We start from the raw sequence: 21,803 nt of genomic DNA on the forward strand, positions 1-21,803 counted from the left end.
AAACAGGAAATTTGGAGTGATGTCTACTGCTACAGCTGTTTTCAGTTCTTATGTAACACCAGATGTGCGATTGATGTATCTGTATTTTGTCGTCTCCTGTGAATTGCAAGTGATCAAACAGGCAAAAACATAATGACAGGATGATTGGACAAATTTAGCATGAAGGGAATTGTTCAAGAAATTCACAAATCACTGCACAGCCACACACAGTGAAGGAAAATTTATTGCAATGTCATAGGTATGCAAAACCATTTATTTCTACAATGAATTTCAAGTACAAGCATATTAATTGTAGAAAAAGTCTTCGGCATATCTTAACTGCTAGTCTGTTGAAAGATATAATACTAAAACACACACAAAACTAGGTGTCTTACGAGGTGTGACAAACCAATAATGTAAAAACAAACATAATTTTCCACGGATTTATTTTTGTTATTAAGTTATCCTCATATGAATGAGCTCTGCTATGGAATACAGATGCTAGAAGGAGTAATCATATATTTAAATGTAGCTGTATTGCAAAACAAGTGTGTTGGTAAAAGCTGCTAAAGCATCAGCCATACTTTGCTTTTTCTGTCGCAAGAGCCAATCTGCGAATGTTTGCTATGCAACCAGCTGCTGCCTCCTGCAGAGTTTGGTCTGTGGAGCCCACCATGGGCAGCAAGAGCTAGCAGAAACACAAAAGAGAAACAGCATAAGCAAAACAAATAAGTATGCTATTGTTTAAATAATATTCAAATCATCATCTAGAACAATTGCATGGATTTACTCACACATATAATAAATAAAATACTAAAAATCACATTAACAACACTGTATTATTTATGTATGCATACCTATATATGTATACTTTTGTATACCTATATGTATTAACATACACATAGAGCATAACACTTTATATTTTAACATATTTTTACCTGTAATTTGATATTTTTGTGTCTGATTTTCTGTTTATTGTATCACGCCTGTCTGTTGGTTGTCACTTGGATTTTTTCTTGTAGGTAGAAACTGCATATGCTTTAACTGCAATAATGGTTTCCCCCAGGTATACTAGTGTATTTGTACATGTTCAAGATATTTAATAAACAAAGCCATACTTTTTTTTTTGGCCTTGATCATGAAACTGGATCCATGTGAATGGACCCTCGTGTCCCATTGACTGCAGCAGGTTTCTTTATTGTCGGAGCAATCCACTCTCGTTAAACTGCTTGAGGGATACAGATCTGGGCATATAATTCTTAAACATTTGCATGTAAAAGTAAAAAAAACAAAAGCTCAAAAAGACTACAAACTTTTGGAGCTGATTCAGCTTCTTAGTCATATGGATTAGATCCTTTACTCTGGAAGTCATTCAATTTTTTCAGTGGAAATTCCCTTGGGTAAGGTGCTGTTCAACACAAGTATGACCTAAGACAGGCCTTCATGATAAAACGTTTTTACATATTAGAAAACCATTAATAATGGGTTTGGATCTCACTTCCTCAGCGTGTTGCAAGTCAGTGATGCAACTGCAAATACAATATATAGTGGAAAACAGAAGACTCTTGCTTAGCTTAAATCAGCTCCACACAATCCTCAGATTTCTGAAAATCTGCCAAGCTTAATGTGCGTTCAGGTATTTCGAAGCTCAGACAGCTCTAATTAAAACCTCTATTTTCAGTCTGCAATACTTAGGATTCTGTGTTCACCCAAACAATGTTGACTCAAACCACAGAGAAATCTGTTATCACTCAACTCCAGTGCATATTTTTCATACAGCTAAAATATTACACGAAATTATGAACTGCTAAATATAAAAGCATAAATTGAATGCAGACATCAAATTCGTATGCTACCTTTTTCTAACCTTCCAGCGATCGTGAGGCATAGGCCACAGCTGCACACATATGGCATTTGCTTATAGAGATCAAAGCATTTTATACTTGAGGAAGTATTTGTGTTAGCCAAATGTACAAAACAAGCATCTTGCCAGTCACCTTTCACCCTTTGACCCCTACATCTAACTTAAGGGTGCCTGTGATGGGCCTGAATCATGTCAAAAGAAGTAGTATGTGAATTAAGCATCAATAATAACTTTTCCTAGCAATTCATCCTATAACTTCCGTTGATGTCATTGGATGTCTATGTACAAATAGCTAGATAAGATTTCTTGAAGTGTGAACACACCTAAAGGGATAAGCCAGAGTTAAACATGAGAAGAAAGGATATGAGAGAGCTTTATATTCTTATTTGCTTGCAAATGTTGGGCCAGGAGAGGCAACCAGAGAAGTCAGTGGAAGTTTCTCCACTGACCTCAACTGGCAGCAAGACCAACTCTGTGTGGTGACAAAGCTGCGTGGGAAAGCACAAAGGCCAGAGTGCAAGTCCTAACAGACACTTCTTTTTTTTTCCCCTAAGAATTATGACTGGATGAAGATCCTTCTTCCTTGCTAACTTCCGCCAGTGGATTTCAACCACCAACTTGAAATGTTTCTTTGGATGCCTCACAACTTTCTTGTATAACTTACAGAGAAAAACTTGTCTAGATCCTTCACATCCCTGACTCAAACCTCAAAATATGTATGCACATACCATTCATATGGTGGCTTTGGTAAAGCCATAAGTTTCCAATTGAGAGGCAAAGAAACTATATGCTTAATGTGATTATTCACTGCATCTTCACAGACCTAGTGGAGGACTTTCTCAGCATAGTGAATGTGGAACTCAAACTTTCAGAATAATTTCAGCATAAGACTTGTTACCAGTTTGTAAGAGCAGAAGTTCATCACAAAACGAATGTTTTGGAGATAAATCATCTACTAGAACTACAGCAAACATAGACCTTTGCCTTCTTTATGACTACATGTTAGGTAGGACTCAATTCAAGGTTATTTATTTATTTTAGCCAACACTTCTGTGCTCAGAAAACTTAAGAAAACAGGTATTTTTCTGTCACATTAAGCAATGACAATAGTAGTAGGGAGGGAAACTGTGCTCTTTATTGGAGGTGCATGTTGGAACATCAGGGTTAGGTATCAAAGAACAGCCCACTACAGAATATAGGTTAAAAGTACCCAGAAAGATGTCTAAAGAATTAGTGGTACGAATGCAAACAATGCAAATAGCAATTTTTATAAAGGTATTGAATACTGTTTTTTTTTCTTCTGAGTTTGGAGAATCAAGGATCAGTTCTTCTCTGATTTGTTGTTCTCCTACAGTGGTAACATCTGTAAGAACTGCCACGTCATACAAAATCCTGTACTACACTATGTCTCAGGGTTTTCACAGTACTACTTCAAAGAAATATACTTGGAAACAGTCTAATACAGTAGCTGCCCCTGAGGACTGAGGATACACAGCAGCATTTGTCAGTTAACCTACTCCTTTCGTGCTAACAAAAAGGCAGTTGAAGAGAAGATTATTGAAAATGCAAAATATTTCAATATAAGTAGGTAATTCCATATTTAGGAATCTAACTTTGAAGATTTTTATGTAGATCCTGACTTAAATGAAACAGAATTTTATTCTTTTTTGTATATACCAAGAAAGTTATAATTCTTTGACTTCCTGACCGCTACTCCTTGACACTTTCATAGGTTCATTTCAATTTACTGGCAATTTGGGTCATCCAATTCAGGTATGGAAATGTATTCATAGAGAGTATACACAGACTATACCCACATATTAGATATATTTGACAAGTCCAAGAAATCTTTTTTTTTTCTTTAAATTCCAATGCACCAGTACAATATAACATGACCTTTTTCTTGATGCAATGCCCTTGAACTTCATGTATCCCTTCCCTTTACTGTTCAGGTATTGTTTTATGACACATGTAAATGTTAACAGATGTGAGAAGCAGTAAAAAAAGCATGTGGTATAAATGCTTCTTTCTGGCACGTAAGAGGCACTTTCCATAGAGAGAGCACTTGCGGCACTATGTAGCCTTCATTTTCTGTTGGCAGGTACCTATATTCTAAGGCGAGAGTCCAAAATTTTTTGCACAGTTAGCACGTCATACCAGCAAATAAGCACAAATACAAGCTGTTTGGAGAACGTACAGAGCATATGCAGCATTTCTGGGTTCCAAAAGCAAGAGCAATGCACAGCCAAATCATTCGAATATTCATAACAATTAAGAAGATTTTGCTATTAATATCCCAGCTTTAAAATAGCACAGAATTGTGATACTATATTAGGATTGCACAGTCATAGAATAATTCAGAATGGAAGGGATCTCAGGAGTTCTCTAGTCCAATGTCATGCTCAAAGCAGGGTCAGCTACAAGGTTAGACCAGGTTGCTCAGAGTTTTATCCAGTCTGACCTTGAAAACCTCCAAGTATGAAGGTGGCACAATCTCTTTGGGCAACCTATTGCAGTGTTTGACTGTAGGTTTTCCCTGCATTCAGTTACTCTTGTTTCAGTTTATGCCTGTTGTGTCATCCTCTTGCTGTGCATCACTGTGAAAAGCCTAGCTCCATCTTTTTGATGACCGACATCCTCGTAGGTACTGGAAGGCTGCTATTAAGTCTGCTTGAAGCTTTCCCTTCTCCAGGTTGAAAAAGCCCAGTTTCTTTAGTTTCTCCTCATATGGCAAGTGCTCCAGCTCTTGACCATCCTGGGGGTCCTCTGCTGAGCCTAGTATGGTTTATCCATGCCTTTCCCATACTGGAGGCCAAAGCTGGGTGCAGTATTCTAGGTGTGGTCTTCCCTCAACCTTCTGGCAGTGCTCCCGCTCATACAGCCCAGTATCGTGCCTTCTTTGCTGTCAGGATACATTGCTGGCTAATGTTCTGCGTGCTGTCTACCAAAATCTCCATACCCTTTTCAGTAAAACTTTGCGTTTGTCCTTGCTGAATTTCACAACGTTCCTGCTGGCCTGCTCCAGCCCTGCCCCGCCCCTCTGAGCGGTGGCCCTTCCTTTGACTGTATCGAAACTGTCCCCCCTGCCTCAATTGGCAATTTGTTCTCATTGTAAACTGTTTAAGTCCATTGCCTTCCCAAGATCACTGACAAACATGTTAAATGGGACAGGTCCCAGCTGAGAGAGCCCTTCAATGCTCCCTTTGTCACCAGCCTCCTTGTAGAGCACAACCCACCAACTACCACTCTCTGAGCTCGATCATCCAACCAGTTTTAATCCATTTGGTTGTTCACCCATCTAGATTATAACACATTGTAACTTGGACAGAACTATGCTGTGGGAAACAGAAACCTTGCTAAAGTCAAGGTAAATGACATGCACTGCTCTCCTCTCACCTACAAACTTAGACACATAGAGGGCAATCAGGTTGACCTTTGGTAAAACTAAGTTCACTGTTCCAAATCATCTTCTCCTTCTTGTGCCCAAAAAATGTGTTCCAAGAGGACTCCCTCTGTAACTTCCCCAGACATCAGTGAGAAGCTGACCAGTCTGTGGTACCCCGGACTGGAAGGATGAATTGTTGCTCTGAAGACACACTTGGCAAACTCTCATTGTTGGATCTTACACTCTCTGGCATACCGAAGGTGCAACAAAAATGGAAAGTCTTTGAGGTAAGGGGATAAGCCATAATATTTGCTTGCATAGTCATGCATCAGGAACGATGCCACCTTCCCCAGTCTGAAAGCACATGACATGTTTTCAATTGCACACATAGTACCTTTACCATTACAAAATAAGCAATTGAAAACCTATTATTTCCAACAAGATAAGACAAGCATCAAAATAAGAGCTTGTAAAAGTGTCATTTCAAAATGGGTATGGATCCCTGGATGAGTAAGACTGTAATTAACGTGGGCTAGTAATTCTCTTTTCTATGAAGATGTCTTTATAGAATTTTTCACTTCTACAAAAGAAGTAACGCAAGGGGATTTGAAAGCAGAAAAAGTGTAGACAAGTTTTGTACCAACAAACCCTGAATATGACAAAATCTCAGATGATAGTGATGCTCCATGTGCTGGTTACAGTAATTTACAACTACTCACTTTGCTTTAGTCACAGTCACTGCAGCTTCCAGACTCAGAGGCAGAAAGCGGGAAAAATAGGGAGTGATGTCTTCAGAAAGAATGGAGTTTTGCATGTATTAATCTTTAAATAAGGGGTTAGTCCCATGATGTGTCTACAGCAAGTTTTTCCAGAACAGTGGAAAGGCAGAACAATGCTGCTGGAAAGAGGTTCCAATACAAAAAAGATAAAAGATCAGCCTATTCAACACTCTGGAGTCCTGTGAACATCAAAGCAAATAATGAATAAAGCATAACTATTAAAAAAATGCCTTTTTTGTTTTCCTGGCTTCTTTAAGTTTTCTGCCCTGTAAAAGAAATTTTATTTGATTTTTTCTAATGAGAAGAAAATATGGACAAAATCCTTCAACAAGATTCATATCTATACTGGGAAGCTAGTAAGAGTTCACATAGAGCTTAGAATTCCTGGATCTAAAGACATTTACTTAAATACAACATCTTGTAGATTGACATAGCATTTCCAGCTGGTGGTAGGACTTGTCATTTTTTAAAATTTGGATTTAGTATCTGACTTCTTTTACATGCAACATTTCCTGAAGGATGCTAAATTTCTAGTACTGTGATCTTCTAATTGCATAACACTTCTTTTCCAAGAAAGACATTTTTCACACGCTTTTTATAAATCTAACCTAAAACAAAAAAAAAAAATGCTTTAAATAAAAGCATATGGTAGAAGCTTATCCAAGAAAGTATCAGTCTAGATCCAGCCAGCATTTTGCTAACTTTCAACACCATATTGATCACTGGAAAATATTAAAGCACCAAGTTTCAGTCTTATGTTATAAATATTCCTATGAAAATGCTTCTCATAAAATTAAACTATAAATAATAAAAAATACTCCACAATCAAAGCATAACGAAGGTTAGGCTAAGTCACTGTTTCTAAACTAAAATTCAGGCCGATTTCCTGATTTTCTCTTTCAGTGGAGTGAAAAGGTAAGACAGTATGTACCAGGCACAGCCTCCTAAGAAGAAGATGCTCCTATAAGTTCTGGGGTGTTCTCTGTTAATTTTGTTTTTCTCAGGTGGCACGAAGAGAATAGATTTCAAACATAAAGTCTGGTCTGTCAGGGAACACTCTGAGCTAGCAGACATACAAAATCCAGTACCAACAAATTCCAGTAGAGGCGGAAGCTGAGCAGGGCAGACCCCGTTGTGTCACTTGCTGTGAGGTGGGAGAAATCCTAGGAAGATTGCACCTGGCTCCTCTCCTCTCCTCTCCTCTCCTCTCCTCTCCTCTCCTCTCCTCTCCTCTCCTCTCCTCTCCTCTCCTCTCCTCTCCTCTCCTCTCCTCTCCTCTCCTCTCCTCTCCTCTCCTCTCCTCTCTCTCCTCTCCTCGGCCTCTCCTCGCCTCTCTCCTCCCTCCTTTCCTTTCCTTTCCTTTCCTTTCCTTTCCTTTCCTTTCCTTTCCTTTCCTTTCCTTTCCTTTCCTTTCCTTTCCTTTCCTTTCCTTTCCTTTCCTTTCCTTTCCTTTCCTTTCCTTTCCTTTCCTTTCCTTTCCTTTCCTTTTTTTCCTTTCCTTTTTCCTTTCCCCTTTCCTTTCCCCTTTCCTTTCCTTTTTCCTTTCCTTTTTCCTTTCCTTTCCTTTTTCCTTTCCTTTCCTTTTTCCTTTCCTCTTTCCTTTCCTTTCCTTTTTCCTTTCCTTTTTCCTTTCCTTTCCTTTTTCCTTTCCTTTCCTTTTTCCTTTCCTTTCCTTTTTCCTTTCCTTTTTCCTTTCCTTTCCTTTTTCCTTTCCTTTCCTTTTTCCTTTCCTTTCCTTTTTCCTTTCCTCTTTCCTTTTTCCTTTCCTCTTTCCTTTCCCCTTTCCTTTCCTCTCCTTTCCTTTCCTCTCCTTTCCTTTCCTCTCCTTTCCTTTCCTCTCCTTTCTCCTTCCCTTCCCTTCCTTTATTTCCTTTCCTTTTGGGGGAATGAGGAGGTCCAAAGGATGCAGCTTGGGCTAAGGTACCCCTGAACACAGTGGTGGTCAGCAGGCTGGCCAGGAGCTCTCTCTTCTTTCTCATCTCCCCGTTCCTCCCTCAGAACGCCAGTGACAGAGCACAGGGCCAGGCAAACCTGGGCATGTTCCACAAACAGGTATGGGACTGGTTAGGATGAGAACAAACTTGTCTCAATTTGTGGTGCACTTTCAGATATTAAACCACCTTACCTGTCTCAGGACAGGTGACTTATCCCCAGCAAGTTACTTTTTGTTACTTTTTCTTATGTGGCTGCCTGGGGTAAAACAGCTACTGGTTAGCTGAATTCCACAAAATGCTGGGAAACAGGGGAGAAAGAAGAGCAGGGCTTGATAGATTCAGTAAAGTATCATGAACATATATGATCACTGGTACCTTACCATGGGATGTTTACCACTTGTTTAGAATATACAGCTCTAGTGAACTTCAACTGATTTTATGCCATGATAGATTTGAAGCTGTACCCTGCTGGGTACAGCTTCATTTTTTTGTTTTTTCCTACCTGCTATCTTCCCCTTTTTGTCTATTTATTTTGCTTAGTCACCTCTTGTATTAGAACTAAACTGAAAGGTATTTGGGTAAAGGACTACATTTCTCCAACACATCTGAATTATGCCTACAATTATGGAATAGCACTCTTGAAAAGAAATCCTCTTGATCACACACTAATAAAATACAAAATAAGAATATAATTCTCATACTCTCCAATAAGCTTAAATGTTGCATGGCATTACCTTGGGGAAACACATACAATCTGAAAGCCTAAAGGGAATTACAATACAGTACACACTGTGAAGTGCACACACATACTTGCAAGTTTTTATATATTTACAAAATATGAATAAACTCCACAGCTCTCTCTCCACCTCATCTGTATTAATTGTCTATAAGCATATAATTGTTTAGAGAAGGATGCCACCCTTCTGTGCAAAGACATAACAGATGGGCAGAGAACTCTGAATATCAGTGACAAGGAGAAAGTGAACAAAATGCTAAGTGGTGAAATGTAAAATAGTTTAAAAACTGTAAACTCTCAGGCCACTTTAAAATACACTAATTTTACAGGCTTTCTCATCTCAGGTTGTTACCTATAGGACTTCAGATGGATATTTTAAAAAATTTCAGATGAAAATCTAACTAAATATAAACATACCATGCAAAGGTAATGTAGCTAAATAAAACTAGCAATAAAAATGATTTCTAACCCTTGTTTAAAAGGTATGATTACATGTAACCAGTTGGACTCCTTAAAGGCAGACAGTTTGAATCTACGTTCAGCTGTAAGATGTTTGGTGCAATATTAAGAAGGAATTCAATCATCGTGAACATTCCAATGTACAAAGAGTCTTATGGGATATGAAATTCATCCCACAAAAAGCAATAGGCAGATCTGATAATCCAGAAGTGATGAAGCCCAGGGTCTTACAGCATATTTTTATTTGAACCACTTTCTCAATTTTATTTTTATTTCATTGTAGTTTTCAAAAGAAGATTAACATATAAAAGGCTTTCAGTGGAACAGAGAGAATAAAGAACTTTTTTGTAATCTCAACAGAGTGACATTTTAAAAAAGCTTTTTTCAATTCACTGGAAATTAATTTTATTAAAACAGGAGCCTGCTTACTTACTACATGTAATGGATATTCAAAACAGTAAACTTACATCACGGAGGTTCCTTTCATAATTTAGTTTGTCTCAGTAACATGTTGGGGACTGTCCTTCCCTGATATTGGTGCCAGCCAGATCAATCTTTCTTCCTTGTATTACCTGCTCCCTTTCCATACTTACCTGCTTTTTCACCCTTCCCTTCTTTTCAATTTTTACAAGAGCATGACTTCTACCTTGCCTTTCCTTCCCAAATGTTACCGAGGAATATGAAATTGAGAAAGAATTGCTAATTGTTTTTCCAAATTCATAAACATTACTATCAATAAGTGTACTATCATTTTATCTGTTTGTCTATCTCTAGCAGTCATATGAAGATGATAGGAAAGTTAAGAAGGAGAGATGCAAATAAACTATCAGCAGCAAGTCAGAGGAAAAAAAGGAGATATAAGCTGTCCGTTAACACTCACATACTGAAGGGTTCTGCCTGACTTCTCAGCAATACTTTGAAAACATGGTGCTCTTTTTTGTTCTCTCTGGTTTGTCTGTATCCCTGAAATGCACTGTCACTAGCCTGTCTTTGAAGACAACATCGAACTCCAGCAAAGAGACACCACAGTTTCAAGACTAGTGACAGATTTTGCAATGTTTATCTCAAGTTGCATCTTATCCGAGAACAGGATACAAAATCTTTCTGTACTAGTATTTTTAAAGTATGTTAGATCTACTGGTATGCATGAACTGACTTCAAACTCTCTTGGTATTCAATTCCAAGTACTGATCTTGATCTCTATATTTAATATAGCTTTAGGTCCAATGCTCTAAGTATCTGTCTCTCCGCCTATATATGATCATTATAATCAAAAACAGTGGGGTGTTTTTGCTAGTAAACCTTACATATCAAAGTCTGGGGATAAAAGCAGGATGTTCTCACTGTAGATCCATACAACAGCATTTATTTCAAATCACAAGCCAGGGTATTTCAAAGCTTTATTTTTTGTGGCATGCAAGAAGACTGATCTACAATCTCATGTTTTCAGATGTGTGGGTGACAACAGTGCATACATTTACACAAATTAGAACATGAGTGGTATTGTTCATCTTATAATCTGGTTTTAGACTAGTAAATGTACTAGAAAATGTTCAATTAGAACACAGTATAAATAAATGTATAGATACTACGAACACAGCTCAGCTTTATTCTTACGAATACAAAACTCTGAATGTGATGGAGCAAGAAATGAGCTGAGGCTGTTCATGGGCAAACATCTGTGTATAGTTCACATATTAATTCATATCTATAGATTTAAATGTATGGTATCAGGAAAGAAACAAAAGGAATTATGAACATAGAGTGGAAGATACTTTTCAAGAGTGTCAAACTGCCTCTTTTTCTGTTATTAGAGAAAAACAAAAGGAATACATTATTTTATACAGAGAAGTCAACTTCCTATAATCAACCCAAATTTCTGAGTCACTTTAGCATTGCTTCATGAACAGAGTCTCATACGGGGGTCATAAAATATATCTACTAGTGCTGGAAGTTTGTGTGCTGTGCTTTCCTTAGGTTGGTATAGTGGAAAAACGTTACCATGCACACTTATTGTGACAGACAAATGCTTTGGTTCTTTGGTGATTAAAACATAAGGGGTGTCTTGAATAATTGCTCCATTCAGGTCATCTTTAATGAAAGCCTTTGTATTTGCACATAGTTGTCTAGAGTGGAGTTAGATATTTTTTAAAAAAAGAAGCAAAACATCTCCCCAAAACCACTCAAGGACTCACTTTGGCTACAAACTCCATGAGTGGGATTGTGGAAGCTTTATGAGATCAGAGATTTTTAAAGACACTTCATAGCCTGCGAGGAAGCAACAATACCTGCCTGCCTCACTTGCGCATGTCAGCCAGCAAATACCAGAGGCCTTGATCTGCTTCCTTCCTTCTCTAAAGATGTAACTATAAAGTAGGGAATGAAAGATTATCTAATAGAAGTTAACTTTAAAACTTTCCTCCAATTAAAGCAAAAGTCTGTTCCTTATCTTTTTTTAAATTGAGTAATTGCTCAACTTTAATTCCAAGCTTCAGGTTTTGTGGATGTTTTTGGCTTATTCATTTGCCTGGGCTTTTTTAGTTTCATGAAAATATAGTTGTGCTTGGGCAAGTGGAGATTGTAGCCCATGTATAAAGGCTCTGCTAGAGCTGGTTAAAGCATGCAGGTGAAGATGTGAAAATTGATATCCTAAAATCACACAACTCTATGCTTTAAAATAGAAAGAAAAAATTCATGTTGGCCTTCTAGCTGAATGCTACCACTGCAAAAGGTAAAATAGAATCATGATTAATACTCTGAATTCGATACGGTGTTTCCCTTAGGTAGGATGGAATGGTTAGAAAGGTTGATTAACTAGCTACCCAAAATATTATTTCACAACACTAATGCTAGCACAACAACACAATTAACAGCATGTTGGACATACTCAGGGCACACTGACACCTAATTATAACAATATGTATGTAACATACAATATTTTCAATATGTTACACTGACTATTTTTCTGTCCAAATTGTTTGCAAGGACTATTGCTTTGCCCAAATATATGGACATCTCTCCAGTTCTAACAGATTTGTTGCTGGCAGTCCCTTTGTATCTGTTGCACGTGTAGTGTGCAATACTGCCCAGTGTTTTAAATCCGATGATTTAATGAAAGGTACAACCTATGCACTGAGCTGTGATGTATTTGCACAGGAGATCCGACCTTCACAGCTCAGCACTGTGAACCGCAGTTTGAAATCGGCTTTTGTCTCTATGATCATGAAGAACTTTATTGTCAGCAAAGTTCGCAACCTCACCATTCGCCACCCTTCCCACTATCATCTATGAAATACCGAAAAGCAAGATCCCTTGGCTGCAAAACTTGATCCGAATTCCTACACTTTTATTCCTGATTTTTACCAATTATTTATCCTTGCTAGGACTTTGCCTTCTCATCACATAGCAGTTTAACTTCTTTAAGAGCTTTTGGTGGAGGGTTCTGTTGAGGGCTTTCTTAAAATCCAAGCCTGGTCAATTCAGCACTTCCAAATAGCAACAGGATTACTGCACATGAATAGACTATACAGCTGATGAAAAGATAAAATGCATTGAGAAGCAAAAGACTAACAAAATATTCTCTATACAGTGAATGTCCAGCAAAGCCAGTACCAAAGAATGACAGACCTTCTTTAGATATATACATACTCCATTAGCTTACAATGGCTCTGGAGTCCAGCAATTATCTCTCTTTGGAATTCTGTGAAGGAGCTAATCCAGGCTAATGACTGTTGGATTTGTGCAGATTGCACAGATGCAATGTACAGAGAGAAAAACAGCAAATTCATCACACACACCTGTCGTCAAGGTAGACAGTATCCAAGACCTGGTGAAAGACAGGACCTCCAGAGGGCAATTCTGATTTTAGGTGTTCTAAATACCTTCTGGAGATTTTTAACCCCTCTGTATTGCCACAGAGCCCTAAATTACGTAACTTAGCCTGAGTCCAGTATTTGGAATTGCCATACGTGTATGGCAGTACGGAAGCACCTTTATGAGTGCCTGCTTTCTCAATCCCATGTCATGGAGAGTTTCTTTATTTTTATCTTCAACACAAACGAACGAGTAGACTAGATACAACCTAAAGTCACTTTCTATCTAGTTTTTCAGCTTCTTCAGATTCAAAGGTAACATGTAATTTGCAGTGTATCAGATTCCTTCAGTAATAAAGTTATTTGTTAATATTCTCTTACGTCAACATTTTTTTTCTTTGAAACTTCCAGAGATTAAAAATTATCATGAACTTTGGCAAGAAATCCTGCACTGATTAGCAGCCAATGCAAATACAGCCAATTAGCGTACTTGGAGATAAATGCAAAATTAAATAAAATTAAATTTCCAATAAAATGAAATTGTATGGACTTTCACTCTTAATCTAGGAGGAGATATATTTTAGCTTTTATATACCATTAATTATTATATAATCATAATTGCATGAGCAATTCGTAACCTGACCCTGCCCTCACTCAAGTCAGGACAGAACTCTGAGCAGCCTCATGTGCCCAGCAGCCTCACCAGGTCTTTGCACTTTATGCCAAAGTACAAAACACTGACCAGGAACACTGGAGCCCATCCCATAATCTATACATTGCAAATGGACTTTTCCTTAGGATCTTTACCTTGAAAGTGACAGCAATAAGATATGCCGTAGTACTTAAAAGATACCAGAGTGCTCTTTGAAATGGTGACACAGAAGAGATGGCAATGACTGGGGCCCGAAGCCAATTTGAACCAAGTGATTGATTCTACAGGAAGAAGGAAAAAAAAGGCTTCATAGATGTCAACAATTAATGCATCGTTTGGTACATTAAGGACTCCTGAGTAACAATTCAGCCTCTATTTACACATGTATGTGTGTGTGTGTGTATATATATATCTATATCTATATATATATATCCGCCTGTATATTGTTCTTCAGATTTCTTATGTTCAGCTTCCTTGAATAGCTCCTTAAATACAAGGAAACTATTTTTGATCAGCTGAATGCCAAAACTAATTACCTAGCATTCCGCCCTTGTACATCAAGCCCAGTGTCTCTCAATTAAGAAAACTAATTTTAATATCTGACTATTTAGCTAAGATATTATTCAATAAACAGGAAACTATTTTCATTTTCTTCTTTCTTATTATTGCCAAATTAGAAAGAAACATTTCGCATATTCACAAGGATAAGACTGGTGCAGGGAGCTAAACAATTGCAAGAAGCTGCTCTGTGTATTTCTGTGGTTTGGAAATAGTGCCAAGTCGGAAGGAAAAGACATTCTCTGCATTTTCTAAAGCAAGATAAATACAGAAAAGAAATATAGATGAAAGATGGAACTGCTATCTATGGACTCTGCCAGATTCCTTGGCTTTTTGGCACACCTATTGAAGCTGGCAGACTTAGCCAGGAGCAATCTTTTCCATTAAAAGGAGCAACATATATTTTGGTTTAACATATTTTGTTTGTTCATTTTTAAGCTTCAAAAAATGCCGATTTAATTTTTTTTAATGATTCCTTCTGCACAGTTGGCTGCAATTGCACTTATTTGAAGCGGCTCATTTATCACTAAAAGAGCTGCAGGGCACAGCTACTGTTAAACAGCTCCAACAAACCTACAGCTTAGTGGGACAAGCTTCTTTTTATAAGACTAAAAGATGTTTAAAATGTGCCAAGAGGAGCTTTATGCCAGCCTCTAGGTTTGCTATCCAAATGTTACTAAATCAGATGTCTCCTGAAGCACAGAGTTTGGGCAAAGATAAGCTGATGTCCCTTAGGCTGCCGGTTGTTCCCATCCGGGATCAGCCAGATTTTAACAGAACACTTGCTACGTATCATAAACTTTAATAATGTGAAATTTTGAAAAATAATCTGAAGTTTGAGGTTTGGTCTGCACTGAAGCCAAACTTCATCACTTTTGGCAATGGTGCAAAAGCAAAATGTCTTACATGTAAGTACCCTACTTTATGAATGGTGAAGTTGTGCTTATTATGAAGGTAAAGGCTCACTGGTTTCTGCCTCCTGCAGCTGAAACGGTAAAGAAAATGTTCACACCTGGCAGTTGCTAACACAACAGAAATTGCAGTGGTGCAACTGTGTCAATTTTCATCAATCCTTCTGAAACTAAACAAAATATGGCAGTATTTGACTTAGTTTACGGAGCCTTATATCTGAAATTTTAAAGTGTGATGCAATCAATACATTTGTGGGCGAAGGGACTGGGCAGACTTTCTGTAGCCAACAAACATGCAGAAATTTTGCCATCTAGTGCCCTCTCTCTTGATGTCCAAGAATTGTAACAACTAATTTATGAAAAGCAACAGGCATCAGCTTGGATTACGTGCCAAACATGCTGCATCTCCGGACTGAGCTGTGGAGCCTGAATAGAGCCAAGCATGACAGTTAAAAAGTTGGTTCTTCTAAACTTAAGACAAAAATATGAATATGTAAATATGCAAATACATACTATTGTACCCCGACAATATTTTTGCATAGATATTATATGAAATATTTTGGATTGATTTAGAAAGATCTTACCTTAAATCTCGCTTAATAACATAAAACTCTATATTCTGTATTCAATGTTCTCACCAAAGGCCCCCCCAACAACCAACAACCAACCCCATAACCAAATACTCCTACAGAAATAGGTGCCAGTGCTTTTGCATTTCATTTTCTAAGCTTCAGATATATATGGTTTGTGGCACAAAGTTGGGTTTAGAATGTTTTCAGTAGAAATTACTAATTGTCTTCCATATTTTGTAATTCACATCTATTTATTTCACAAAGATGGTCTTACGAAAGTCTTTTCACATAAAATTGTTAGCCAAAATTTCTTGTAGGGTTTTATGACTTTAGCAAAAGAAAACCAATATTCTGGAAGCTCTGCACAATAAAATACATAAAATATTTTTTTCAATACAGTCATTATAATGAAACATAAAAGAATTCTCCAAATATTAAATCTACATTTCACAGTAACTTTCATAAATCATGGTTAAACCAACTGGGTTTGTATCTTAGATTATTACAAGAGAACAGAAGAACCTACATGTGATTACCCTTTCTACCAGCAAGAACAGAACCTAAAAAACACAAATACCTTTTATTAATTCATCACAGAATTCAGAAAATACATTATAGCTGTTACACCTTCTTTGCCTCCCCCCCAAACAAAACTCAAACCAAACCCAACCCAATAAAAAAGCCCCAATAATGGCTCCTCTAACCCAACAATAATTAGTTCTGTATGTACAATGTAATAAGAAGAGGAGAAAAGACCTGCTCATAGTGCAGCACAGCAATACAATCTTTAAATAAACTTGTTTGGATAACAAAAGCAGCTCAGCACAATGCGGAGCTCAGCAGAGGCTGATTTACTGTGACTTGATGTAGACTTCAGCACAGACACACACACATGGAAAGAGCTGCCAGCAGCACCAGTTATGGTTCCCATATGGTGTAAGTGCCTCAGTCTGGGTGACTGGCTGCTCTCCAGTGCTCCTGTTTCCTTGTTTTTCTCAAAAAGCTCACAGTATTTATGTTTTACATATGATAATTGAGTTGCAGCTAAGAATTAGTAGTGATTGTACCTTGGTTTGCTTGAACTATCAAATATGATCAAAACAAATGTTTTTTATAGATTTTTTTCTACAACTCCATTCCTGCTTGTTCTCCTCCACCTTATTACGTGCTACATTTAAATTGAAAGTTTTCTAGAGTTGTCTTCTTATGTAGGTATATATCACTGCCTAACAAAGTGAACTACTTATCTGTGGTCAATGGCTTTAAGCATCACCACAGTACACATAAATAAATGAATAAATGGAAAAAAATAATGCCTTTACCATTATTGTTTAATTGGTTTGGAATTCAAGCACAAACTTTAAGTCAAAATATCAAGAGATCCTCATATGAGATACTGGAAATTATGTCACTGAGGAGATTTTCCTAAATGTTTTAGAATATTTATGTACCATCTGATCAGGTACTTGCAAATTTAGAATTTCATTGGCAAGCTTAACAGCCATTTTTTTTAGCTTCATACTTTACAATCAAAGCCACTGCTATTCTTTTCACAGACCATAATCCATTTCTGTCTACATAATTCAAAAGCATTTACCACTTTCTCAGCCAGTGAACTCTGTCAGTGTTCTAATGAATCATATCTCTGCCAGACCTGGAATCCTCCATTGTTGAAAGGCAATATTTTGTTTTAAAGGCATTACAAGAAGAGTCAGTTTGTTGGTCTCTTAAAATTTTCCACTCTAAAACAATAAAATGCTAGAATATATTTTGTGGCTGCTTTTAACAAAAATGAAAGCTAACTCATCTGACATTCATAAAGCGTATTGACAACAATTCAAATCTGATTTAATCTCCTGAAAAAAAAAAAAAACCAACAACTTCTATCACAAGGTCTAAATTTCCTGGTGATTTACATTAACAATATTACCTAATTTTCACTCCTGTGCATGAAGGTCAATATTATAGTATGCAAAGGTCTAATCTGGGGAACAGTTTCCATAAAGACATGGAAATCGAAGTAGAAAATTGGCCAAATGTGAACTCTGAGGCCAATACTGTGGCCAAAGAGAATAATGAAAATCTCTGATGTTCAAACAGAGCTTACATAGAAACAGGAAGTTATTTTACCTGTTTTAAGTATTCATACAGATATTACTGGAATACTGAATTCTGCTCTGAAGTATGTTGAAATTCAGTCCAAAAGGAAAGTTCAAAATAAAAAATTCAGGACTGACACAGAAATATAATTAAAGAATTAAAAAGATAGAAATTCCATCAGAGATTACACTTGCTTAGCAAATTAAAAAGATGACAATGTGACAAGCAATTTTATCTTATTCAGTAAGAATGTATATGAGAACGGAAGTTATATAGCAAGCAACAGTATCATACATGTAACTGCATAAGATAAAGCTAGACAAACCTTAGGCTACAAATAAGGTGCAAATGTTTTTATGGGGAAGGTATTTAACTACTGGAACAAGTTATGATGGCTCTAGGGGATTTTCCATCGCTGGAATTTTTTAAGTAAAGAGTCAGTGTTTTTCTAAAATATATACTCTCTTCCAAACAGAAGTAAATTGAAGCAATGTCTCTGGTTTGTATGAGTAAGGCTAGTCAGACTAGATCAATAAGATGATCCATTCTAGTATGTACATAATGTATGTACTTATTATTATTTAACATGAGAATAGTGTCCAGTTTACAGGATTATAATCTTAATTAGGCTTTTTAAATGTTGGCACACTACCTTTCTTCCAGCCCTGCAAGTTCTCCTGTGCTGCAAGGCTTGTTGAAAACCAACATTCAGGAGGATATTAATTAAAATTCAGCTGTCTGGAAGCTAGCTGTTCAGTCTGAGCTAGCCACCTAGGTCCTTTCTATACTCAGTGAGGAAAACTAGGCACTTTCACGAGTCTACTCCTTCCAGATATCTCAGGCACCTATTTTCAGCTAGCACAAGTCTGCAGGTGCCTCTCTCTCTTTCCATTGACTACAGAAGGTGTCTTAATTTAGACTACTCCATACCTAAAAGTGGCGGAAGTTAGACGAAAGGAATCCACCCTTAATACTCCAAAGATCTTTGTCAAAATCCCTGGATTCAAGTTAGTTAAATCCACTAATTTAAAACATCTGGCTTTATTAGATCAGGTTCAAAGTGTGCTTCAGTTACTGCTGGGAAGACAGAGGTTTATCACCATCATAGCATATAAATGCATCTCATCTGTATTTTCCTAGGAAGAGAACAAATTATGTAATTGTTCTTCCTTATTGCACTATTATTCAGAATTCTGTCATTTCTCTCTATTAATGAACTGGACTGTATAGTTGTTTAAACAAGTCCTCCACTGCCTTAGGATGGGATTCACCCCATTAAACATAGATACCTACGGTGCAGATGTGCAGATCTGAACTTTGAACCTGCGCTCTCATTATAGTCAAAGGAGACCAGAGGTGCCTTATCTTTGCATGAATGTCTAAATTAGTAGAAATGATGCACAGTAAAGAATCTATTTCTCTTCCTTGACTATTTTAAGAATTTGGGTGATTATTTCAGATGGGTATGTTCACAATGTAAACATTTAAAGCTGTGATGAATGATGACTTTGATTAATTTTGTTCTTCTACAGCCTGATTTTGGGTTCTTATTCTCCTTTTTTTTTCATTACTTCAATAATCTCCTCAGAGGTCTTATTAGCCTCATCATAAAAGACTGGCCTCAACTCGGTAGGTGATGAGGCCATTCAAATTTCCTATGCCTTCTTTACAGAGAAATAATAATGATATTCCACAGAAAAAAATCCTTTATATCACTTACAATGTCAAAAATTAACTTCCACAACAGCAGAAACTAACTTCCACAACAGATCACCTTTTATCTTTCTTCATTTGCAAAGAATGACCAGGAATAACCAGTTGCATGTTTTCCACTTGTATATACTTTGAATCACAGAATCACAGAATGTCAGGTATTGGAATGGACCTCAAAAGATCATCCAGTCCAATCCCCCTGCTGGAGCAGGAACACCCAGATGAGGTTACACAGGAATGTGTCCAGGAGGGTTTGAATGTCTCCAGAGTAGGAGACTCCACAACCCCCCTGGGCAGCCTGTTCAGTGTTCTGTTACCCCACTGTGAAGAAGTTTCTTCTCATATTTAAGTGGAACCTCCTGTGTTCCAGTTTACATCCGTTCATACCTGAAGTTTTTTTAGAACACATGAGTAATTTCCTAAGTTCCTACACACATCACCACCCTCACTCACTCACTTCAGACGCATGTCCCAATCTACAGCTTGCCAACTTAACCAAGAAGAAGTGTGACTGTAACATAGAGAAGCATTGTATTAATTGGATACCATGACGTGGTCTCTAGGATAATGATTTGACTATTCTTTCAGGATCTTCAGACGACTTGAATTCTTCATTTGAAACATGTTTAGACTCCTCTTTTCAGTACTAAAGTAGCTACACTTCCTCATCTGCCTGTGCCTTACAGAACATCCTTTCTACAATAAATCTGAAAAGAGCATCCTTATTAAAAAACCTGTATTTTTTAGTGGACAGTTGAAGATCTTTTAATGAATGAGCTTGATTGTCTAAGGTTCCAGCAACCGTCAGCTACAAGTAGCCATCTTTGTCCCTTTGCAACAGCTACATTTTAAATGAGACTTTTTTCCATTTCCATGAAGAATGTGGTGATGGTTGGATGCCTCCAGTTGTCTGTGACTGTTCCTGTTTCTCTTCCCTCTAATTGTGACAGACTCCCAGTATGAAGAACTTTGCCTGGCAGTCCTGCTTATCTTGGCTATAAACTGCCAATCCTCCACTGGATTTCCCTCTCCCTTGGTTTGTGGACAGCTGTCTTCAGTGTTAAATTCAGGTCGATGCCTGTTCCTTAGTCTGATGTCTAAAAATTTCCCCTGCTTTCTAGTGTCCCACATGTCATTACTGGGTCTTTGAAAATATGAATGTCTTTTCCACCACAGCCATGAATTTTTACTTCAGAAAGTGGAAATATTTTCTGGTGTTTGGTAGAAATAAAGCATTGATTCATCTGTCACAGGTCATAACCATTGTTCCATTCCCAGTCATAAGAACATTGAGCATGGAACTGAACATAAAAGAAAAACTTCATAAACTGCCTTTCTAAACTTCCTCCAGAATGATGCTGTTTGTTTGCTCAGAATTTCAAGTGGCAGCTGACATATGCCAGCATTTCCCAACCCTTTTGTCACATAGTCTTGCTTGAGAAAACTGAACATATTTTGGGTGCATTTACAAATAGGTGAAAACTTGAAACACTGGTTTGCTCTCACAACTGTATGCAAATACCTGTTGTTTTGTGATTAGCAAATACTATTTGTAGCAGTGGCAAAATGTGAAATATGAGAATCTGGATGAAATTACTTGCCCTATTTATTTTTATTCCTGGTTTTCTGAACAGAAACATGTATATACACATTGTGTAGTGAATGGTCAGAAAATCTGATGCTTTGAGAAAGTCCCTGACCGACTGTTCAAGTACTCAGCAACTGTGTCATTCATGCAGAGTAAATGTTTCCCTGAAGCATCAGAATTTCCATGTATTTGAACGCAGCACATGAACATGTGTTGAAGAACACCTGGGATTACACATGTATCGCAACCTAGTCAGAACTACAGCAGCTGTGACATGAATCCAACTGGGTATGATTACTGAGACACCAGGTATCTGGTAAAAGGATGAAAAAATATCAAAGGAACCCAGACAAGTTTTCCAAAATGTGATCGGTCCTGAAAAAATCTGTATTTAACAACATGAAGGATTCAGCATTGTTGTGACTCTCACATTTGAGCAACTAAACCTCCTCCACTCACTTTCCTTGCCCTCTGGAAGTGCCTCTTTAGTCTTTCTGAAACTCCCTAACTGATTCTTGATGGTACAGGAGCCCAGCTCATAAGCACTGGTGCACTGGCCAGCTGTGTCCTGAGCTGTCATGGTGCAAGTGTTGATTTGCTTCATGATCTGCTCAGCTCTGGCAACACCGAACAAAAGCACTTGGACTAGCACATCTGGAGAAACTATGATGGGTCCAACACATTTTCACAGACTTCCCACCATGCTTCACTTATTATATGGCCATCCTCACTGGATAAGAACCACTATGTCTCACTGGTCT

General features: G+C 37.5%; 1 protein-coding gene across 1 annotated transcript in view; it reads right to left on the minus strand.

Annotated features, from left to right (window-relative positions):
- Nucleotides 1-386: 386 nt before the first annotated feature.
- LOC309436367 (outer dynein arm-docking complex subunit 2-like) overlaps nucleotides 387-21,803 on the minus strand; it is a 55,013-nt gene continuing 33,596 nt past the window's right edge. Inside the window, exon 10 of the mRNA XM_082045503.1 lies at nucleotides 387-667. Coding sequence (XP_081901629.1) covers nucleotides 554-667 — 114 coding nt within the window. The 3' untranslated portion in view covers nucleotides 387-553. The remainder of the gene's footprint in view (nucleotides 668-21,803) is intronic.

This window comes from Streptopelia decaocto (genome assembly GCF_964273445.1).
Source record: "Streptopelia decaocto genome assembly, chromosome: 2".
In the NCBI taxonomy this organism is placed as follows: Eukaryota; Metazoa; Chordata; class Aves; order Columbiformes; family Columbidae; genus Streptopelia; species Streptopelia decaocto.